This window comes from Humulus lupulus, chromosome 2 (genome assembly GCF_963169125.1).
Source record: "Humulus lupulus chromosome 2, drHumLupu1.1, whole genome shotgun sequence".
Classification (NCBI taxonomy): Eukaryota; Viridiplantae; Streptophyta; class Magnoliopsida; order Rosales; family Cannabaceae; genus Humulus; species Humulus lupulus.
The window spans coordinates 204,916,012-204,936,799 of NC_084794.1; the positions used below are offsets into that span (position 1 = coordinate 204,916,012).

The following is a 20,788-nucleotide window of genomic DNA, read 5'->3' on the forward strand; positions in this document are numbered from 1 at the left end:
AATTATTTTATGTTATATGTATATAATTGTAAATATCATTTTTTTATATTGCATGTAGTTATACCACATTTAGCTACTATTTTCATAGTGGAGAAACCTATATGTGCTAGTCTAAGATGCCTTAAAAATAAGGAATCATACTCAACAATATAAGCGGAATGAACATTTTTATTGATAACATTGAAGTTACATCATTGGTGCATGATTTCACCATACCATCACAAGAATAACCATTTCCCAAAAAATACATTGGATTTGGTAAGTATAAGTTTAAAGGACTCAAAAACGGTTTTAATGCCGGGTTTACCTAGTGAATCTCCACTCACCAAATTTCTACTCATTTTGATAATATAAAGCACATTTGTTAATGTGATTTTCTTGCCAGAGGTGAAAAAAACTTCAATGATACATTTTCCAAGTACCTTGGATTTGCTCTCATTGCCCATTTGAATCTCATGGATACCCTTTGACTCTTCAAATGTTTTGAACAATGATTTTCCATAAGTGACATGGACGGTGACACACAAGTGTCATACCACCATCCCTTCACTTTGCCTTGGACTGCATTCACCTCACTAAGGGTTACAACAATATTTTCCTCCTCAGTTGCATTTACCTTAGGTCCTGATTGGTATTTTCTATGTCTACACTCTTTAGCATAGTGACCATTTTTCCAACATACAAAGCAGTGAACTTTCTCGCCCTTACACTTGTTTAGGTTGGTTTTTTGACCAAAAGGATTTACCACACCGTTTTTGGCTTTCCCTTTCTTTTTGGGATGTTTTGGTTGTGACATTGTATTTGTTGTGGAAGTTTTTCCATTAGAACCCTCCACAAGTTTATCTCTACAAATCCATTCCTCCTCGATTCGAATATGTTTTTCAATTTCCTCCAATAAATAATCCTAATTTTTATGAAGGATTCTTTTCCTGTAGCTCTTCCAAGTTAGTGGTAATTTTTCCACTATTGCACCAACTTGAAAGGCCTCGAGAAGCTTAATCTTTAGTACTTTCAATTTGTTAACAATTATTTGAAGCTCATGTATTTGAGAAAGAATAGGATTATCACCAAAAATTTTGAAATAAAAAATTTGTTGGTACATTCCTTTTTCGCCTTGAACTTACTCTCAAAGGCATCCCATATCTCTTTTGCCAATTAGTTTTGGTATAAAGGTCATAGTGTTAGGATTAATGCCCTAAAAACATGTAGAGACATTTTATTGAGTTTGAATAAAATGACAATTTTATTATATTGAATGTTATAATTATTGTTTGAATTAATTATATGCTAATATCAAGAAAATTTCTTATTCATTCATGAGAATATGATATTGTATTAGTACGAGAGAATTAAGAGTATATATATAATGAATAAAATAGTCAGTAACATATTAAAGTATGGAGTTTTTAATGAATAGTTACTAGTACGGTTTGCTAAGCATAATTACTTAGTAAATGTGTTGTATATAATAGAGATTATATATGACAGGACCAATGAGAATTAATTATCTTTATAAACTTGTCATTTGACATAAAGATTTAATTATTGTCATAATAGATGATCATTTGTAGATCAGTCTAAATCATGAGTAATCATGAACTCCTGCTTGTGTTGATTGGATATTTTGATTCACTCGTTAAGGTCTCTTAGTATAATGAGACTAGTGAGTTTTGTTTTGGAGATTCAATATCATGGATGACTGGAAACATGAAATACAAAATGGAATCCATACTTTCCTAACAGATTGGATATTGGTTCCCTTAAGGGTTAATTCTAGAATTGAATAGTTATTGAGCTCAAATCTATAATTTGATTAATTATAAATTAATTAATTAATTAACTATATAGTTTATTTTGAAAAACTATAGGTTAAAATTAATATCAATCTTGTTTGAATTAATATATATAGAGAGAATAATAAATATCTTATTTAGAATATGATATATATTTATTTAATTTAAAACTGATATTTTAAGATAATGTTAATTTTGAATTAACTAATATTTATATTGGGATAAATGTAGTGTCTTAAAAGTTGATTAAACAAACAAATGAGAAAAATTAAGGAAACCTTAATTGATATGGGCAACACACTCACTGTACAGTGAGTGTGTGGCGCCATACACAAGGATTCCCCATCCCTGAGATTTGAATTTTGAATTTCAAAATATTTGTTTAATCAATTATTTAATTATTCTTTTAAAATATGATTTAAATAAATAATTAAATATAAATGTTAGATCAGTTTTAATTTGAATTTTATTTTTCATAAAATAAATATTAATTAATTAGATTAATTTTTTTTTATAAATTTGATAGTACGATACTTTCAGATTAAGGAATTTTTAAGCGATTAAAATTAGACTCTCTCTAAGAAAATCGATAGTTTTCTCAAACCTGAAAACTATTCAATATCTCTTCTCTCGGTCAAACCTCTCTAGATCTCACGTGTTGAGTATATCTAGAGAGTCACATAAATCAACCTTTTGAATCCTACGTGCTCACGCACGTCATTGTGTGTTTGAAGATTGGTTTGAAAGATCAAGGTGTGAGCTTTTAGAACACTTGATAGGGAGATCGTTGATTTTATACAAAAAGATTCAAGGACACTTGATAGACTACAAGATATAATCCCAGATTTTTTTTGTATGTGATTTAATATGTATATATGTGTATGATTCTGGTTGGTATTAATAATTATTAAAAATGGTCCATAGATTCCGCTGCGTACCTCTGATTTGATCATTTAATACCAACACATAGTGTCTTTCAGATAAGGCATTGCGGATATGACATCTACATAGAAGATTGTCCTCCTCCCTCTTGTTCCTAGCTGCCTTCACCTTGGGAGTCTTTGTCAGTTAGCTCCAGTGGAGGCTCTAAGGTGGACTCAAGGATATAGACAATTTTGAGTGTTATCAAGAGGAATCTCACCTTGACTTGCCACCTTGTGAAATTGGATCTATTAAACCTATCCAACCTCACTTGGTCTTGGCTCGTGATTTTGATAGTCTCTCCCTCCATTAAAACAAATAAGGGTTAAGCTTTTAAATATTAGAGAAATATATATTTCAATGGAATATAAAAGAAACCAAGATATTGTTGGTATTGATTGTGTAAATCAGAGTGTGCAGCGGAAGTGTGACAATAAAAATTTAACCAATACCATATCCAAGATCACACATACACCCATACATTAAATCAAGATTAAAAAACATAAAATCATACATTTCGTAGCCTATCAAGATTCTTCTCTATCTTTACATAAATCAACAATGATCATTCAATCCAATGAGATATCTTTGAGATCCACACCAATATCTTTTAAGCCAATCCTCAACACATAAGGATGTGTGTGAGCACGTATGATATAGATGAAATTTTTAGACTCTCTTGATGTACTCAACACATGAGATCAAGAGAGGTTTGGAGAAGACAAAGGCTCTAAGAGTATCGTAGTTTTTCAGGTTTTCTTAAAAGCTGATAAGTCTATCGTTTCTTTTTACGATCTATGATTTAATCTTGTATAAACATGAAATTAATATAACAAACTTAGACTTAGTCAAAACTGATTAGGTTTGTAAAATTTTAAATTATTTCATAAATATTTTAATCAAATTAAAATAAATATTTAATAAATAAATAATTCAAATTCTTAACAATTAAAATTTGAATTGAACAAACTGTGTTGTGACTTGTATCACACGCCACAGTGTTGGGCGTGTAGCACACATGTGCCTACCCAATTTTATATCGTTTATTATTCAATTAATAAGACAATATATTTATGCATTACAATGATATAATATTTCACAAATGCATAAATATGAGTTAGTTCAAAATTAACTTTATCTTATAATTTAAATAATTTATTATCATATAATAATTTAATATTTTTCTCTATCATAATTAATTAAATGAAAGTTAATTAATACAACTAATATATAGTTTTCAAATAAAATATATTAATTTATTTAATTAATTAACTACGCATAATTACAACTTAGCCTCAGAAAATCAATTCTTTGCAACTAAGTTCTTTTCTTCGTTTAATTTGTCAAGTATATCCTTACCGTTGACAATATAGTATAGAGGTGATTTGTAGATCATGGACCTATAATAAATGTGACTTGGGGACCATGGACCTATAATATTAAGCTCCAATAAACAAGAATATTAATTAAATTTTTTAATTAAATAATCTTATTTATTAATTTCATTATTACTCCACTATAGATATGAAATTGCATTCTTAGTAATCATAGAGTTATATTTACAAAATTATATCTATTTGTCAATTGATATAATCACTTCATGTAGGTCTGTCCTCCAATTTATTGGTTCGTTAATTAAAACTAGTCAAAATTATTGTTACCCTTCTATTACCTCTTGTTCCTTAAGTATCATTAACTCACCGGTGAACGGTTAATTTATAATCATATTATAAATTTGAGCTCAATAGCTATTCAGTTCCATAATTAACTCTTAAGAGAACCAAAATTCGATTCGTTAGGAAAGCTAGGATTCAACTATTGTAAGAGCATGTTCCAAGTCATTTATACTATTGAATATCCAAAAGAAAAGTCACCAGTCTCATTATATTAAGAGAGTTTAACGAGTAAATCAAAAGACCCAATAGACATGAACATGAGTTCATGATCACTCAGGATTTATACTAATATACATATGATCATCTTTTGTTAGATGAATTAAATCTTTATGGCAAATGGTATGTTTATAAAAAAAAAATTAATTCACATTGGACTAGTCATATATAATCTAATTATATAAAATACATTTATTAAGATGTCTATCCACATCAGTAATCCAGATTGAGATCACATGCATCATAAAAAATACTTGGTTAACCGTACTAGCAACCATTGACGAAAAATTCTATAATTTAATATGTTGCTAACAATTTTATTTATTATCTATGATCTTAATCCTCTCGTACTCATACAAGATCACACTTTCATTAATGAATATGGAGTTTTATGATATTTATAACTATTCAATAATAATTCATTAAATTATAAAAAATGTACTTTTATTTAATTCTAATAAAAAAATGTCTTTGTTGTTTGTGTTTTAACCCAAGGACACGTGATCATCTGAGTAGGACATGTACTTCTTTTGAAGAGGCCACACCCCGAGGATAAGTCCTTGGGAGGACAGTTCTACAGTCAGAGATCATTCTCCTCAGATAGAGGGAGGACGTCGACATCTCTCCTGGGCCATGTCCCGAGAGCTATGAACGTCTTCCCAAGGTTATATCCCGAGGATGCTTGGCAGTCCGTGGGTTTCCTTGCCATCAGTTATATTCCAGGCTGAGGACCTAGTCCTCGGGATCTAAAGGATAAGCTAGGTGTTAGCCAATGCGGGTTAGCTGCATTAGAGGAAGACCTGACAACCTTTTTTGGGCGATCCACCTACAGTGTTGTCGATGGTACGACTCGACAATTCGCACTCCCACTACGCTGCCTGACACGAAAATACGTACAACATGCCCTGACAACGCCAGGGGTATGTTCCCCATAAAGTGTTTATCTTTCTGCAGTGGGCCCCGCGGATCTCACTTGGGACGTGGTCCTTGTTCAGAGCAGCCCAATGCATTAAATTGGTGTTAATCCCCCACTAACAGGAAGAATGAATATTAATGACGAAGGATTAGCATTAATTACCTCGACCTCTATAAATAGAGTTGGGAGTCTCCTTGTAAAAGGTTGGGTTTTTTAGAGAGAAAAATACCTTGTACTCAGAGCAACCTAAAAACTGCCTAAGAATAGTCCATTGAAGCTTGCCCTCATAAGTTTCCAAACCTTTTAATACTAGAGACCCGTGGACTAGGGTTCTTTTATAACCTGAAGCACGTAAAAATTCTTGTGTTCTATTCGCTTATTTCTTTAATCTTTCTTCTTAGGGTTGATTGCGAAAAAGGCAGTCAAAATTTTGGTGCTTTCATTAAGAGCTTGAAGAAAGCATTCGAAACACTCACAACCATGGTAACTACACAAAGAAATGTTACAGATGACATGCTCCCTCCTACTGGAGTTGAAGGAGGAGAACCCAGTAGGCAACCACCTCAGGACGTGCCTGAGATGATGGAGGACTATGACGAATACGCCAAATATGACGGCGAGGATAATGGTGTCGACCAGAGGTATTATGAGAAATAATACCATCAGCCCATGGTTGCGGAAGAGACACTGGAGGTGGTGGTGCTCCATGAGCAGGTGGCCACCCAGCAACAAAAGATTGATACTCAAGAGGGTAACATCGCCGCACTTCATGAGATGGTACTTGCCATTAAGGCCACTCTTGCAGCCCAGGGGTTGTGAGTGGACCCCAATGATAACGTACCATCTAGGCATCCAACTGGCGTGCCACCTGCGCACCCCGCTGGAGAGTCACCTGTTAATGTGGCTAGGGTGCCTCCCGAGCACCCAGCCACAGAGGCGCGAGATCCACCAGCTGAGATGCCCGCCGGGCACCCGGCAGGAGTTGGAGCCTCGATGCCACCACAGGACTGTGGCAAGGGAAAGGTTGACGATAATCTTGCCCCAAACTAGAAGAAGGCTCGTCAAGAACGCAAGCGCCACTAGGTTCCTTAGTAGGCTAGCAAAGGTAACGACACAGGGGCCCAGGGACACCACTAGGCAATCAGCGCCCATGGGGCTCGGGGCGTTTCGCCCCGATGCACCCATATGGATCGCACGAGCCATGGAGCTGGTGTCCCCTCAGAACTCAACTAGCCCCGTAGGAATAATGGTACAGGGACCTGCCTGAGGAACGCCCCACAAAATTGAGAACGTGGCATCAGTATCTCGGTAAACGAAAACGTCGAGCCTGATGGAGAGACCGAAGTGGCTCATCCAGAGGATAACAGTGTGTTTCGGGGACAGGCCAATCTATGAGACAATCTCAATGCCCAGAGGAGCAATAAGGGAGGAAGACGCGAGCCTGTTGGGAGAGGCCCGTCAGATCTCCAAGATAATCTCAACGCTTGGAGAAGAGATAACCCGGCTCAGTGCGTCAACTGTGATCGCGACTGGCTCTGTGCAGAGTTGGAAGGTTTGAAGCAGATAATGCTCAAGATGGCGTGGCGGCATGGCCATGAGTCTGACTCGAAGGATGAAGAAGTGGAGCTATGTGCCCCTCATCTTGTTGAGGCCCCGCTACCTATAGGCTTCAAAATGCCATTCATACCATCCTATGATGGTGGTTGGGATCCCACGGACTACCTGTCTAAGTTCAACAGGTTAATGTCGGTGCATCGTGTCTCCGACGACACTAAGTGTCATGTGTTCCTGCTTACCCTGACGGGGCCAGCAGAAGAATGGTTTAAAAAGCTCCGACAAGGGTCCATTCAGTCATGGCACCAGTTATCGTCCACCTACCAAAGATAGATCATAGAAGTTTGGAAGGTAAGCTCTGAGGTCAACGATTTGGCCAACATAAAGCAAGGGCCCTTCGAGACCCTTAAGGCCTACATCAAGCGCTTCAAAGAAGAAGCGACTAGAACCAAGAGGGTTGATGATGGCTAGCAATTGATGGCATTACAGACTGGCATCCGCGCGGGGTCCCTACTTTAGGATGATCTCCAACGAAGGGGATACCGGCGTCTCGATGACTTCATTCGTCGAGTACAAGAATACATCAGCTGAGAGGATGCACAGATCGGGGCATTCGGAGCGTCAGCCCTCTTCCCCACATCGGCTGCACCTGGCCCCGTGACCTTGGGGGTCCAATATTCCCCCTATTTTCCCATCCAACTGGGCTCGAGAGGAGTCCAACCCATCCAAAGCGTCACCCCTTCCGGTTACAGCGTCATGTCTGCTCCTGGATTTGGTATGGCTCCGGTAGGGTTCAGGGAAACGCCCACTGGATACAACCTTTTTCAGCCTGCATTCAGTGCTAGAGTTGTTGCCCCCTCACAACCTTTTGAATCCAGTAGAGCTCCCAACGACACAAGGCGCGAAGGGAAGGGTAAAGGCCGCAAACCCAGAGGAAGTGAAACCACACAGCCCGAGCAGGGAGTCACATCAGGCGAGAAGTACGTCTCGCAGTATTCTGAGTACATTGACTTGGTAGACTCCTGAGAGAAAATCTTCGTGGCCATGGCACAGCACGTTCATTACAGGAAGCTACAACCCATTTGAAGAGACAGGGATAGGTGGGACCCTGACAAATTTTTTCGTTTCCACAACGACATAGGGCACCACACAAATGAGTGCCACCAACTCAAGGATGAGATTGAGAATCTCATCAAGCTGGGACACCTCCATCAATATGCTAAGGGAGGAGCGTGTCCAACACATCCTCTCGTGGCAGGAGCGGTGGTACCACCAATTACACCACAGGCTCCAGCAGCAGCTCCAGTAGCCCCCAATATCTAGTGGCCCAAGGACCTCCCCCAGTAAACGGGCGGGTAGGAACCATCTCAGGAGGGCCTCACTTGGGAGAATTCTCGAGGCTCGTAGAATAGGTATGCACGGACTTTGAATCATGATGATGAGGTCATGGATTTGGCCCAGCTACATGCCCAAATGCCACGAATGACTGACCAAGTCATAATATTCTCCGAATACATGGAACAAATTCTAGTAGACAACGGGAGTTTAGTGAATATCCTGTTTAAGTCAGCCTTCGAGATGATAGGGCTGACTATGACAGACTTGTCCTCGTGCGCCTCGACACTCTATGGATTCTCCGGAGAAGCCCTCATCCCGATGGGGCAGATAAAGCTCCCTGTGACGCTTGGAGAGGTACCTCGCCAAACATTCAAATGCTGCACCTTCGTGGTGGTGGATTGTTCCTCGGCATACAACGCCATCTTGGGATGACCTGCATTGGTGGAGTTTGGGGCCATCACCTCCATCTGTCATCTGTGTATGAAGTTCCCCATGGATGCAGGTGTTGCCATAGTCCGTGGTAACTAGAAAGAGGCGAGACAGCGCTACAATGTCTCTCTTAAGGCTCCAATGATGATGGTAAGGAAGGAAGGTCTCGAGAAGTTCGAGGCCTCGCAGGTACAAGTTGTCCAGGAGTCGGGGCCCGACGAGTTAGACCCAAGGGTTCAATATGAGAGGTCCATTTAACCAATAGAGGAGGTGGAGGAGGTAGTTTTTGATGCCTCCAGCCCTGACAGGAAAGAAAAAGTTGGGGGGAAGTTTGAAAACGGAAGTCCGTGAGACATTGGTGAGCTTCCTCCGAGAAAACCAAGACGTGTTCATGTGGTCACATTTCGACATGACTGGTATTGATCCGAATATCATATGCCATGCCTTGAATATCGATCCTAGTTTTGCTTTTGTCCAGCAGAAGCAACGTGCATTTGATCAAACTCGGAAAGAGACCCTCAAGGCTGAAGTGGACAAGCACCTCTCCAACGGGTTTATCCAAAAATCCCAATATCCCAAGTGGCTATCCAACCCTGTCCTCGTGCCAAAGCCGAATGGCATTTGGAGGACATGCATCGATTTCTCGAACCTTGTTAAGGTTTGTCCGAAGGACTGCTTTCCGCTCCCCAAGATAAATGATTGATACCACCTCTGGTTACGAGTTGCTGTCGTTCATGGACACATACTTAGGATATAACTAGATATCCATGCACATCGTCGATCAGGAGTACACTATCTTTCGAACCAACAAGGGTGTCTATTGTTACATTGTGATGCCTTTCGGGTTGAAAAATGTTGGCGCCACCTACCAGAGGCTAGTTACAAGATGTTCAAAAACCAATTGGGTCGGAACATGGAGATCTATGTGGAAGATAGGTTGGTAAAGTCTAGGACCGCCCTAGACCACGTGGGCAACCTGACTGAAGTCTTTGTGGTGCTACGCCAGTTCGGGATGAAGCTCAACCCCCAAAAGTACACATTTGGGGTTGCCTCCTGTAAGTTCCTAGGTTTCATCATAAGTGCTCGGGGGATTGAGGCGAACCCCAAGAAGATCAAGGCTCTAATAAAAATGTCATCTCCCCGGAAACATAAATAAGTTCAAAGTCTGACAGGAAGGATCACAACTTTGAGCCGTTTTGTCCCCAAGGCAACAGACAAGTGCTTCTCTTTCTTCAATGTTCTTTGAGTATGTCAGAGGTTTGAATGGATAGAAGAGTGCAAACAGGCGTACCAAAAGCTCAAGGCACACATTGCATGTAACGCCTTAAACTCCAGGGACCGTTACAGTGCACATTGCAAACGGTGCTAAACTCGCTAATCGAGTCATTTGGCCATAAACGTGTAACTAAGTATGATTAGCGGTTTAGGGATTAAAAATTTCGGTTAAGATATAACGTTTCACTAGAACGTTTACTGTATACATTGGGATCTCAAAAATATAATTTAAAGGTCTATTACAAGAAAATATTTACAACCAGCCGATCTAAGCGGCAAAACAGGATTTAGCCCTAGTTCCTCTCCTTCAAACCTTGGCCATGGCAGTCGAGCAGCTACATATGTACACATCGTCACCTAAGCTCTCCAACTCAAGGATGGTCCAGCTTTCTTTTTCCTTTACCAGCACCACATAGCACCCGTGAGCCGAAGCCCAGCAAGAAAACTTAATATGCTCATGAACATTAATAACATGTCATCAAATCATAAGTTACACGCCTAGCAGATATAGCCCTAGTCAAGCAGGCAAATGAGTCCACGTAATGTTGAGTATAACACATCAACCAATGATCATAATAATCATACAGGGCTTTTAGCCCTAAATAGAAGAGTGACAGTTGTAATAGTCACTTAGGTGGGTTTATTCCCAACAGCCATGTGACGATAGGGTCACCAGGGCTTTATAGATAAGTGAGTCTTTCACTAGCTTAAATAGGATAGGTGCATGATGACTAGTCACCAACATAACCTTCCTCATGACCATAGAGTCATAACCATGGAACTCTATTCCCTAGCCATGTGACAAGCAGTCACCTAGGCCTTAGGCCCTGGCTCTAGTAACTAGTCTTAGACTAGGCAAGCGCTTATAGGATTCATCGACCTTAGGGTCGGTCCAGCGTTAATGCTCCTAGAGTCATTCAACGCTGATATCAGTTAGATCTGATCTTCATTTGGCCCTGCGTTCATGACGCTATGCCATTTCTGACTCTTAGGCCAGTATCCCTGACTAGTCAGTACCATATACAAGTAAGCAATGCCACCAAACATATATCATATGTCAAATATCCAAATAAAGGGCATTCAACATGCTTACTCAATAATTACTAGCACAATTAGGATCATGCATAAACACAGAGGCTCAAGCTCTGAACAATCCCATACCCAAGACTCATGGCATGCCCTAATCACATGTTTCTCGTGCATTACATGTATCACATTTAAACATCCAACATGCATCAAGAATAGCCATGCATGTCACATTTACACAGGGTGAAGTTTTCTTACCTCAGGTCCAAGCACAGGTTACCAATAAATAAGCCACAAGCATGATCCTGATCCCAAGCCCCTAGCGAAAACCTAGTCACAACCATGATATAAAACCTCATCAAAATGGGTAAATAAATACTTCCAAACCCAACCCAAGCCTCTGAGACGTCGAATCCCACTCAACTAGGTAGTAGGATCCATCCTAGGCTCTTAGAGTCAAGTTTCCATCACAAAAACACAATTCTGGGCAACTTTTTCCTTAAGGGCTGCAGCCCTCCATGGACCATGTCGCGACCCGCCCCCTGGCAGAGCCTCCTCCACCTTCATCAAGCTAGGGCCACGGCGCCCTAGAACAAGGCCGCGGCCCAACCTCGCACCAGCCACTTTTCCTCGTTTTTCCACTTTTAAAACCTTCCAAAAACCTATCCAAACATCTCCAAATCCCAAAATCAAAGTTCCCAAACATCCCCATGATCCAAAACCCATAAAACCCAAGTCTCAATTCAATCAAAAACTCATCAAAACACAAAATCCAATTCAAGCTTAAAAACTTTAAAACTTAAAACATAAAACTTGAATTACCTCCAATTGAGTTGTTTCCAACTAAATCCTTCGGCTAATAAGCTTCTAATCTTTCCTAAGATCGCTATGCCTCGATCCTCGCTTAAATCCGAGTCCTAGAACTCAAGTTACCTTCGAAAATACGATCGGGAGACGAAAAGGAAACTTAGAGGGAGAGAGAACGTACATAATGTTCTTTTATTCTTTTAAAATGTTACTTCAAGCTTAAGTAGCCTCAACCAAATCTTAACACTCGGGGTCCCAAAAACACCCCCGGGGACAAAATAGTCAAAACCTCTAGAATTTCCCCCTGATCTTACTAACTCCCAATTTATCACCAAATATTCATTCCCATTACCCAATAACCCGGTAATGCTCTAAATACCCCTTGACTCACTCCGAGTCAAGAATAAATCCCGTTGTGACTTTCCCACTAGCTTACCTCCTAGGATCGTCTTGTACTGAGTAACCCTGGCATAACCAAATAATAATAAAGCACCACACACATATCACATATATGTCAAATATGCCTGAAATGACCAAAATATGTAAATCACCCAATTACTCAAAAATGAGTTCACATGCATATTTAATACACCTAAACATGCATATTATCATTTAATAACATAATAAAGCAATTATGGTCCTCCCGGCCTCCTAATCAAGGTCCTAAACCTTATTAGGAAATTTGGGGCATTACAACTATCCCCTCCTTACAGAAATTTCGTTCTCGAAATTTATCTGAACTGCCGGAATGTCAATTCTGTACAACTGATTCCAGTTTCCCAGGTCGTTCCCTCGACCTTAATGTTTCTGTAACATACCTTAACTCATGGTACACTTTGTTCTTCAGAACCTTTTTCTTTCTATCTCATATCTGGACTAGCTATTCTTTATATGATAACTTAGCCTCAATCCCTTGATTCTCATAACTCAACTCATGAGTTTCTTTCAACCCATGTCCTCAGCATGAAAATACAAAATACACTGTATATACCTGATAGTGCCAAAGATAAGGTCAAACCAAAATCAACCTAACCAGTCCTATCCAGGGTTCAAACTGTCATAACAATACAGGGCTCAACTTGCCCTTAACTCCTCTCCCCTTTCCACGGTGATACTTCTAAGGAAGATACAATCTTCTACCTGGAACTCTATGTTCCTACTTTTCAATTCAACAAAACTTTTCCATTTATTCTGAGAAGTGAGCATCCAAGCTTCACCCTCTAATAATCCCAATAGTCCCTGAATCACCTCAGGATCCAGATATATAACATCTCACCCATCTTATTCCAATGAATGAGTGGCGGACACGCTCTACCATACCTTATCTCATAAGGTACCTTTTCAACACTGGATAACTCTCTTCCTCTCTCGAAGAGATCTGAATACTGATCAGTTGTGTTACTTATCCTTACTGACAAAAATAAACTCACTTGGACTGCTGGTCCATAATGACTCAATGCCAACTCATACTGGCCCACTAACTTGGCAATCCCACCGCGAAACCCATTGCGATACTTTCTTATTTCCATTATAAAATACTCAAAGGCTACAATGGCCTTGCTAATTCCTGATACTCTGTCTTGACCTGCTAACAGGTTAAGAACTTTACCACTTATTCCATTACATCCCTCTCCATCTCAGGCCACCACTATAAAGCTTTCATATCCTGTTACATTTCCATGATGCCTGAATAACATAAGATTCGTCCAAAATTTCCCAATTAATCCCAATGTCCATCGAATTTCAAATCTGATCCTTATACCATAATAAGTTCATACCTGACATTGTACAACTCTTAGCTAATCCAGCTAAGACTTTCCGTTCAATCTTTCTTATTTATGGTTCACTGAGTTATTTTCCTTTTGATCTTCTCTGAGATAATAATCTCAAACATAACACTGGTCACCTGGCCCACCAGAAACTCTACTCTAGTTCTGGTCAGATGCTTTAACCAACATATTGCTTAGGCAATTACTTTTCTCTGTCACTGAGATGTCATAACGACCTACAAACTGATTCTGATCTGTAAGAAGACTCAAAACTCTTTACCAAGGCACCTGTAATATCCTTACCACCCAAGGACACTCCTGCCCCTAAGGCGTTCCTTAGCCTTGGCAAATTTCCGCTGAGAAAACACCACAATACCATCGTCCAAGATGATCACAAATTCCCATTCAAATAAACCTTTGAATGCTCTGCTCATCTGACTTATAAACACTTGGCATTAAACTAATTTTCAAGACATATTCAGCACTCTCAATGCTCGTATCTGATACAAACACAATCTTTTATATAACTTCCTCTCTGATCTCTAACTGGTACTAACCAGATCCAAGATCCACCTTAGAGAATTCCATCTTACTCAATAATTGAACCTTTAATTCTTACAACTCCGCTGGGCCATTCAAAATAGTGCTTACATCTAATTTCATCCCTGGCACTGATCCAATCACCATTCTAGTCTCCTTTCATATAAAATAAACCCTGATAAGTCCCCTGGAAACACATCCAGAAACTCACAGATTAGTCTAGTCTGTCCAGATCTCACTGGCACAATCTAAGTGGTATCCACCACACTAGCTAAGAGTTTCATGCATCTCCCTGCAATAAAACTCCAGCTCTCACTACAGATATCATAAGCATACAGAATCCACGCACATTGTCAACTGCCACAAGGCTTCCCACTCTCAATCTCAAGAGTTACTATACTTTCCTTGCCATTTTAAAATTGCCCCACACTTGGTTAATCAATCCATATCCCAGAATCATACCAAGCCAGTCATAACCAGCTTTACCAAAACCACTGATGAGTCTTTTTTATCATAACCCAACTCATCTCTTAAGTCACCAATACGGTATTGCCTTCCCATCACAACATAACCATGCCATCTACATAATGACTCTATGCTTCTATATACGCAACAAACAAAGGAATAACATGGCACCAAAATCAATCAACATAACTCAAAACTCAGAACTAGAAAACTGACCTGCCACCCCTGAAGAACTAGTCTTAGTCTCAGACTCTAACTGCCCCGGAATAAACACTCGAGTTGGAACCGAGCTGTCTATCCCATTTTGCTCTTCCTCTCTTTGCCTTGGGCAATCCTTCTTGAAGTGCCCAACCATGTCACATAAGAAACATGCCCTTACTCGGCATTCTCCCAAATGATGCCTCCAGCACCGAGCGCATTCTGGGTAAGTCTTCCAGCTCTTCTTCTTGCTTGCTCCAATAAGTGGAGATACCACTATCTGAGCTCCGTGCTCCCTAGCACTCTTCTTCTCATTTCTTATGCTCTCAACAACAAGAGCCTTTTCCACTACCTGGGCATAGGTAGAGACTTCATGCACTGGGGCAACTCTAATGCCCTGAGCTATTCCAAGATTCAATCCCTGAACAAACTTTTCCTTCCGAGCTATATCTGTGGGTACCATGTCCAAAGCGAACTTGGCTAACCCATCAAATTTGCTAACATACTCGGCTACTGTTGCCTCTCCTTGAACGAGATTCAGAAACTCATTCATCTTAGCGGTCTTAGCTGCATCACAGTAATAGTTCTCATTAAACAGCTGCCTAAATTCTTTCCAATCCACCACAGCTGTGTCTCGTGTCTGGGATACTACTTCCCACCACGTCCGGGCATTATCCCGCAGTACATATGTCGTACAAGCCACCCTATCGTGACCTACCAGCCCCATACTATCAAGAATGGAACTGATCATGGCCATCCATTGCTCAGCTCCGAATGGATCAAGACCTCCCTCGAAGACTGGAGGGTAATATTCCTGGAAAATTCCACAGAGAAATTCTCATCTGTTCTCAACCCTAGGCTGAGCCAAAGCTGGTGCTACTCCTGGCATAACAAAGGAAGAAGTGCTCCCCAACAGATTCCGCTGTTGCTTCAAACACCTAATCTCTTCCTCATGCCTCTGCAATCTTGATTGCAAATCTGTGATCATCTGCTGAAAATTCATAGGAGCAGATGAAGAACTGATACCCTGGCTGTAACTCCCAGCCTCTGTATAACCACCACCAGGCCTCATTATCTGCCTTGGCTATAAAACTGCTGATTGAATCTGCAGTCAATAACTTGACTCATTAATCATTATGAGCATATCAAGAGCTTTCCCCACAGGAACAATCTTACCACACCATAACCACAAACCACTTGCAGTGCTAAAAACATGCCCATGGCATTCATACATCAATCATAATCCCTGCTCTTCCAACATTCATACCATGCCTCCAACTCCAGCATGCAAATATTACAATTATATATTCATGGAGCAGGTAATCATATGATCACAATCATATACATAATCACTGAGCATATAATCATATAGTCAAGAGCCATGCTCTATCAAAATCTCATGCTCCCTAATACAATGTGCAGGTAAAGCATTTACATTCTATTTAAGCAGTTAAGCACATAACTACAGAAATAGTTACCATACCCTGAGTGAAGCTATCTTCAGTGACAAGTGTACATGCCCAGCTTGTCTTCAGGAACCATAAACCTTGGCTCACTCTGATACCAAATTGAAATGCCCTAAACTCCAGGAACCGTTACGGTGCACATTGCAAACAGTGCAAAACTCGCTAGTCGAGTCATTTGGCCATAAACGTGTAACTAAGTATAATTAGCAGTTTAGGGATTACAAATTTTGGTTAAGATTTACTGTATACATTGGGATCCCAAAAATATAATTTAAAGGTCTATTACAAGAAAATATTTACAACCAGTCGATCTAAGCGGCAAAACATGATTTAGCCCTAGTTCCTCTCATTCAAACCTCGGTCATGGTGGTCGAGTAGCTACATATGTACACATCGTCACCTAAGCTCTCCAACTCAAGGATGGTCCAACTTTCTTTTGCCTTTACCTGCACCACATAGCACCCGTGAGCCGAAGCCCAGCAAGAAAACTTAATATTCTCATGAACAGTAATAACATGTCATCAAATAAGGCACACGCCTAGCAGATATAGCCTTAGTCAAGCAGGCAAATGAGTCCACGTAATGTTAAGTATAACACATAAACCAATGATCATAATAATCATACAGACTTTTAGCCATAAATAGAAGAGTGACAGTTGTAATAGTCACTAAGGTGGGTTTATTCCCAACAGCCATGTGACGATAGGGTCACCAGGGCTTTATAAATAAGTGAGCCTTTCACTAGCTTAAACAGGATAGGTGCATGATGACTAGTCACCAACATAACCTTCCTCATGACCATAGAGTCATAACAATGGAACCCTGTTCCCTAGCCATGTGACAAGCAGTCACCTAGGCCCTGGCTCTAGTAACTAGTCTTAGACTAGGCAAGTGATTATAAGATTCATCGACCTTAGGGTCGGTCCAGCGTTAATGCTCCTAAAGTCATTCAAGGCTGATATCGATTAGATCTAATCTTCATTTGGCCCTGCGTTCATGACGCTATGCCATTTCTGACTCTTAGGCCAGTATCCCTACTAGTCAGTACCATATACAAGTAAGCAATGCCACCAAACATATATCATATGTCAAATATCCAAATAAAGGGCATTCAACATGCTTACTAAATAATTACTAGCACAATTAGGATCATGCATAAACACAGAGGCTCAAGCTTTGAACAATCCCATACCCAAGACTCGTGGCATGCCCTAATCACATGTTTCTCGTGCATTACATGTATCACATTTAAACATCCAACATGCATCAAGAATAGCCATGCATGTCACATATACACAGGGTGCAGTTTTCTTACCTCGGGTCCAAGCACAGGTTACCAATAAATAAGAAACAAGCACGATCCTGATCCCAAGCCCCTAGTGAAAACCTAGTCACAACCATGATATAAAACCTCATCAAAATGGGTAAATAAATACTTCCAAACCCAACCCAAGCCTCCGGGATGTCGAATCCCACTCAACTAGGTAGTAGGATCGATCTGAGGCTCTTAGAGTCAAGTTTCCATCACAAAAACACAATTCTGGGAAACTTTTTCCTTAAGGGCCGCAGCCCTCCATGGACCATGCCGCGGCCCGCCCCCCTGGCAGAGCCTCCTCCACCTTCATCAAGCTAGGGCCGCGGTGCCCTAGAACAAGGCCGCGGCCCAACCTCGCACCAGCCACTTTTCCTCGTTTTTCCACTTTTAAAACCTTCCAAAAACCTATCCAAACATCTCCAAATCCCAAAATCAAAGTTCCCAAACATCCCTATGATCCAAAACCCATAAAACTCATGTCTCAATTCAATCAAAAACTCATCAAAACACAAAATCCAATTCAAGCTTAAAAGTTTTAAAAACTTAAAACATAAAACTTGAATTACCTCCAATTGAGTTGTTTCTAACTAAATCCTTCGGCTAATAAGCTTCTAATCTTTCCTAGGATCGCTATGCCTCGATCCTCGCTTGAGTTCAAGTCCTAGAACTTAAGTTACCTTCGAAAAGACGATCGGGAGGCGAAAAGGAAACTTAGAGGGAGAGAGAACTTACAGAATGTTCTTTTATTCTTTTAAAAGGTTACTTCAAGCTTAAGTAGCCTCAACCAAATCCTAACACTCGGGGTTCCAAAAACACCCCCGGGGACAAAATAGTCAAAACCTCTAGAATTTCCCCCTGATCTTACTAACTCCCAATTTATCACCAAATATTCATTCCCATTACCCAATAACCCGGTAATGCTCTAAATACCCCTTGACTCACTCCGAGTCAAGAATAAATCTTGTTGTGACTTTCTCACTAGCTTACCTCCTAGGATCGTCTTGTACTGAGTAACCCTGGCATAACCAAATAATAATAAAGCACCACACACATATCACATATGCCAAATATGCCCAAAATGGCCAAAATATGAAAATCACCCAATTACTCAAAAATGAGTTCACATGCATATTTAATACACCTAAACATGAATATTATCATTTAATAACATAATAAAGCAATTATGGTCCTCCCGGCCTCCTAATCAAGGTCCTAAACCTTATTAGGAAATTTGGGGCATTACATTGCAAACCCTCCGATCCTATCCATGCCAGTAGACAGAGAACCTTTCATGCTCTACATGGCTGTTTCGGAAGACGCCATCAGTACCGCGTTGGTAAGGGAAGAAAGTCGTGTTCAGCACCCCGTCTATTATGTCAGCAAAAGACTCCTCAGGGCAGAGTCTAGGTACTCGCTGATGGAGAAGTTAATCTTTTGCTTAGTGGTTGCCTCTCGGAAGCTAAGACCCTACTTCCAGGCGCATCTGATTAAGGTGCTCACAAACCATCCCCTCCGACAAGTCCTTCAGAAGTCTCTTGAAGTGTTCGGTGGAGCTAAGTCAGTTTGACATCACCTATCATTCGATGACTGCCATAAAAGGTCAAGCACTCGCTGATTTCATTATTGAGTGCATCAGAAATTAGGAGAGGACCAAGTTCACCCCAGTGGTCGGACCATCATGGAAGTTGTTCGTGGATGGATCTTCGAACGAAAATGGCATTGGAGCAGGACTTATTTTGGTTTCCCTCGAGGGGCATAGGGTGCATAGTGTTCTCCGCTTTGGGTTTAGCGACTAATAACGATGCGGAATACAAAACCTTAATCGCTGGGCTCCGCGTGGCACTGGAGCTCAAGGCCGAAAGACTCGAAATATTTAGTGATTCCCAACTCGTGGTGAACCAAGTTCTCGGAGAGTACTAGGCCCGGAGAACAAAGATGGCAGCGTACTTGGCAAGAGTTCAAGAAATGTTGCATAACTTTCGAAGATTTACTATTCGGCAAGTACCATGGGAGCAAAATTCTAATGCAGACGCCCTGGCTAAACTTGTCACGACCAAAGATGATGAATTAATCAATGTGGTCCCCATTGACTACTTGGAGTCTCCGAGTATCTCGACTCTAGGTGAGGTGGAGTCAGTACAACCCGGAGATGGGTGGATGAAGCCAATAGTTAAATATCTCATCTTCGGGGAGTTTCCCCAAGAAAAGAAAGCAGCTCAAAAGTTGTTGTACCAAGTACCGAGGTACATAATCATGGATAGTAGGCTTTATAGACGAGGTTATTCTTTGCCCTTGCTTCGGTGTGTGTCCAAGCAAGAAGCCGGTTTAATACTACGAGAGGTACACGAAGGTTTCTGCGGAGATCACGCTGGGAGGCAGAGCCTCTCCAAGAAGATCACGAAGGTTTTTGGCCCACCGTGAACGGAGACACAATGGATCACGTTAAAAAATGTGACAAATGGCAGCACTTCGCCAATATCCCCCAAGCACCTCCAAATGAGCTTACGCAGATTACCAGCCTATGGCCTTTTACTGTCTGGGGCATCGACCTTAATGGGTCCTTGCCTACAGGGAAGGGAGGGGTGAAATATGCCATAGTGGTCATTGACTACTTCATGAAATGGGTTGAGGCTGAGCCGCTCACTACAATCACCTCCAAAAAGACTTTGGATTTCGTCATTAAAAACATCATTTGCCAGTATGGGCTTCCGAGGAAGATAGGCTCTGATAATGGATTGCAGTTTGACAGTGAAGTGTTCACGGACTTTTGTCAATGACATGGTGTCATTAAGAGCTTCTCTTCCATGGCCCATCCGCAAGCCAATGGCCAAGTGGCAGAAGTTAACAAAACACTCAAGTCCACTTTGAAAAAAAAGTTGGAGCATGCAAAATGAGTGTGGCCCGACGAGCTGTCTAGGGCACTATGGAGCTACCGCACCACTGCTCAGACCTCCACCGACCATTCTCTCTTCTCGATGGCCTACGGGTATGAGGCTATGCTCCCGGTTGAAGTAGCAATCTCCACACCGACGGGATACATATGATTCGACCACGAAACATGCTTTACTTTGGGAGTCCCTGGAC

General features: G+C 40.7%; 1 protein-coding gene across 3 annotated transcripts in view; it reads right to left on the bottom strand.

The window, feature by feature from the left end:
* Positions 1-20,788, bottom strand: part of LOC133818902 (disease resistance protein RPV1-like) — a 95,990-nt gene that overhangs the window by 27,023 nt on the left and 48,179 nt on the right. The window contains exon 5 of one of the 3 annotated variants that reach the window (XM_062252012.1): positions 7,958-16,835. The exons of the other annotated variants lie outside the window; for them this stretch is intronic. Coding sequence (XP_062107996.1) covers positions 16,740-16,835 — 96 coding nt within the window. The 3' untranslated portion in view covers positions 7,958-16,739. Of the gene's footprint in view, positions 1-7,957; positions 16,836-20,788 lie in introns of those variants that run through there. 3 annotated transcript variants of the gene reach the window in all.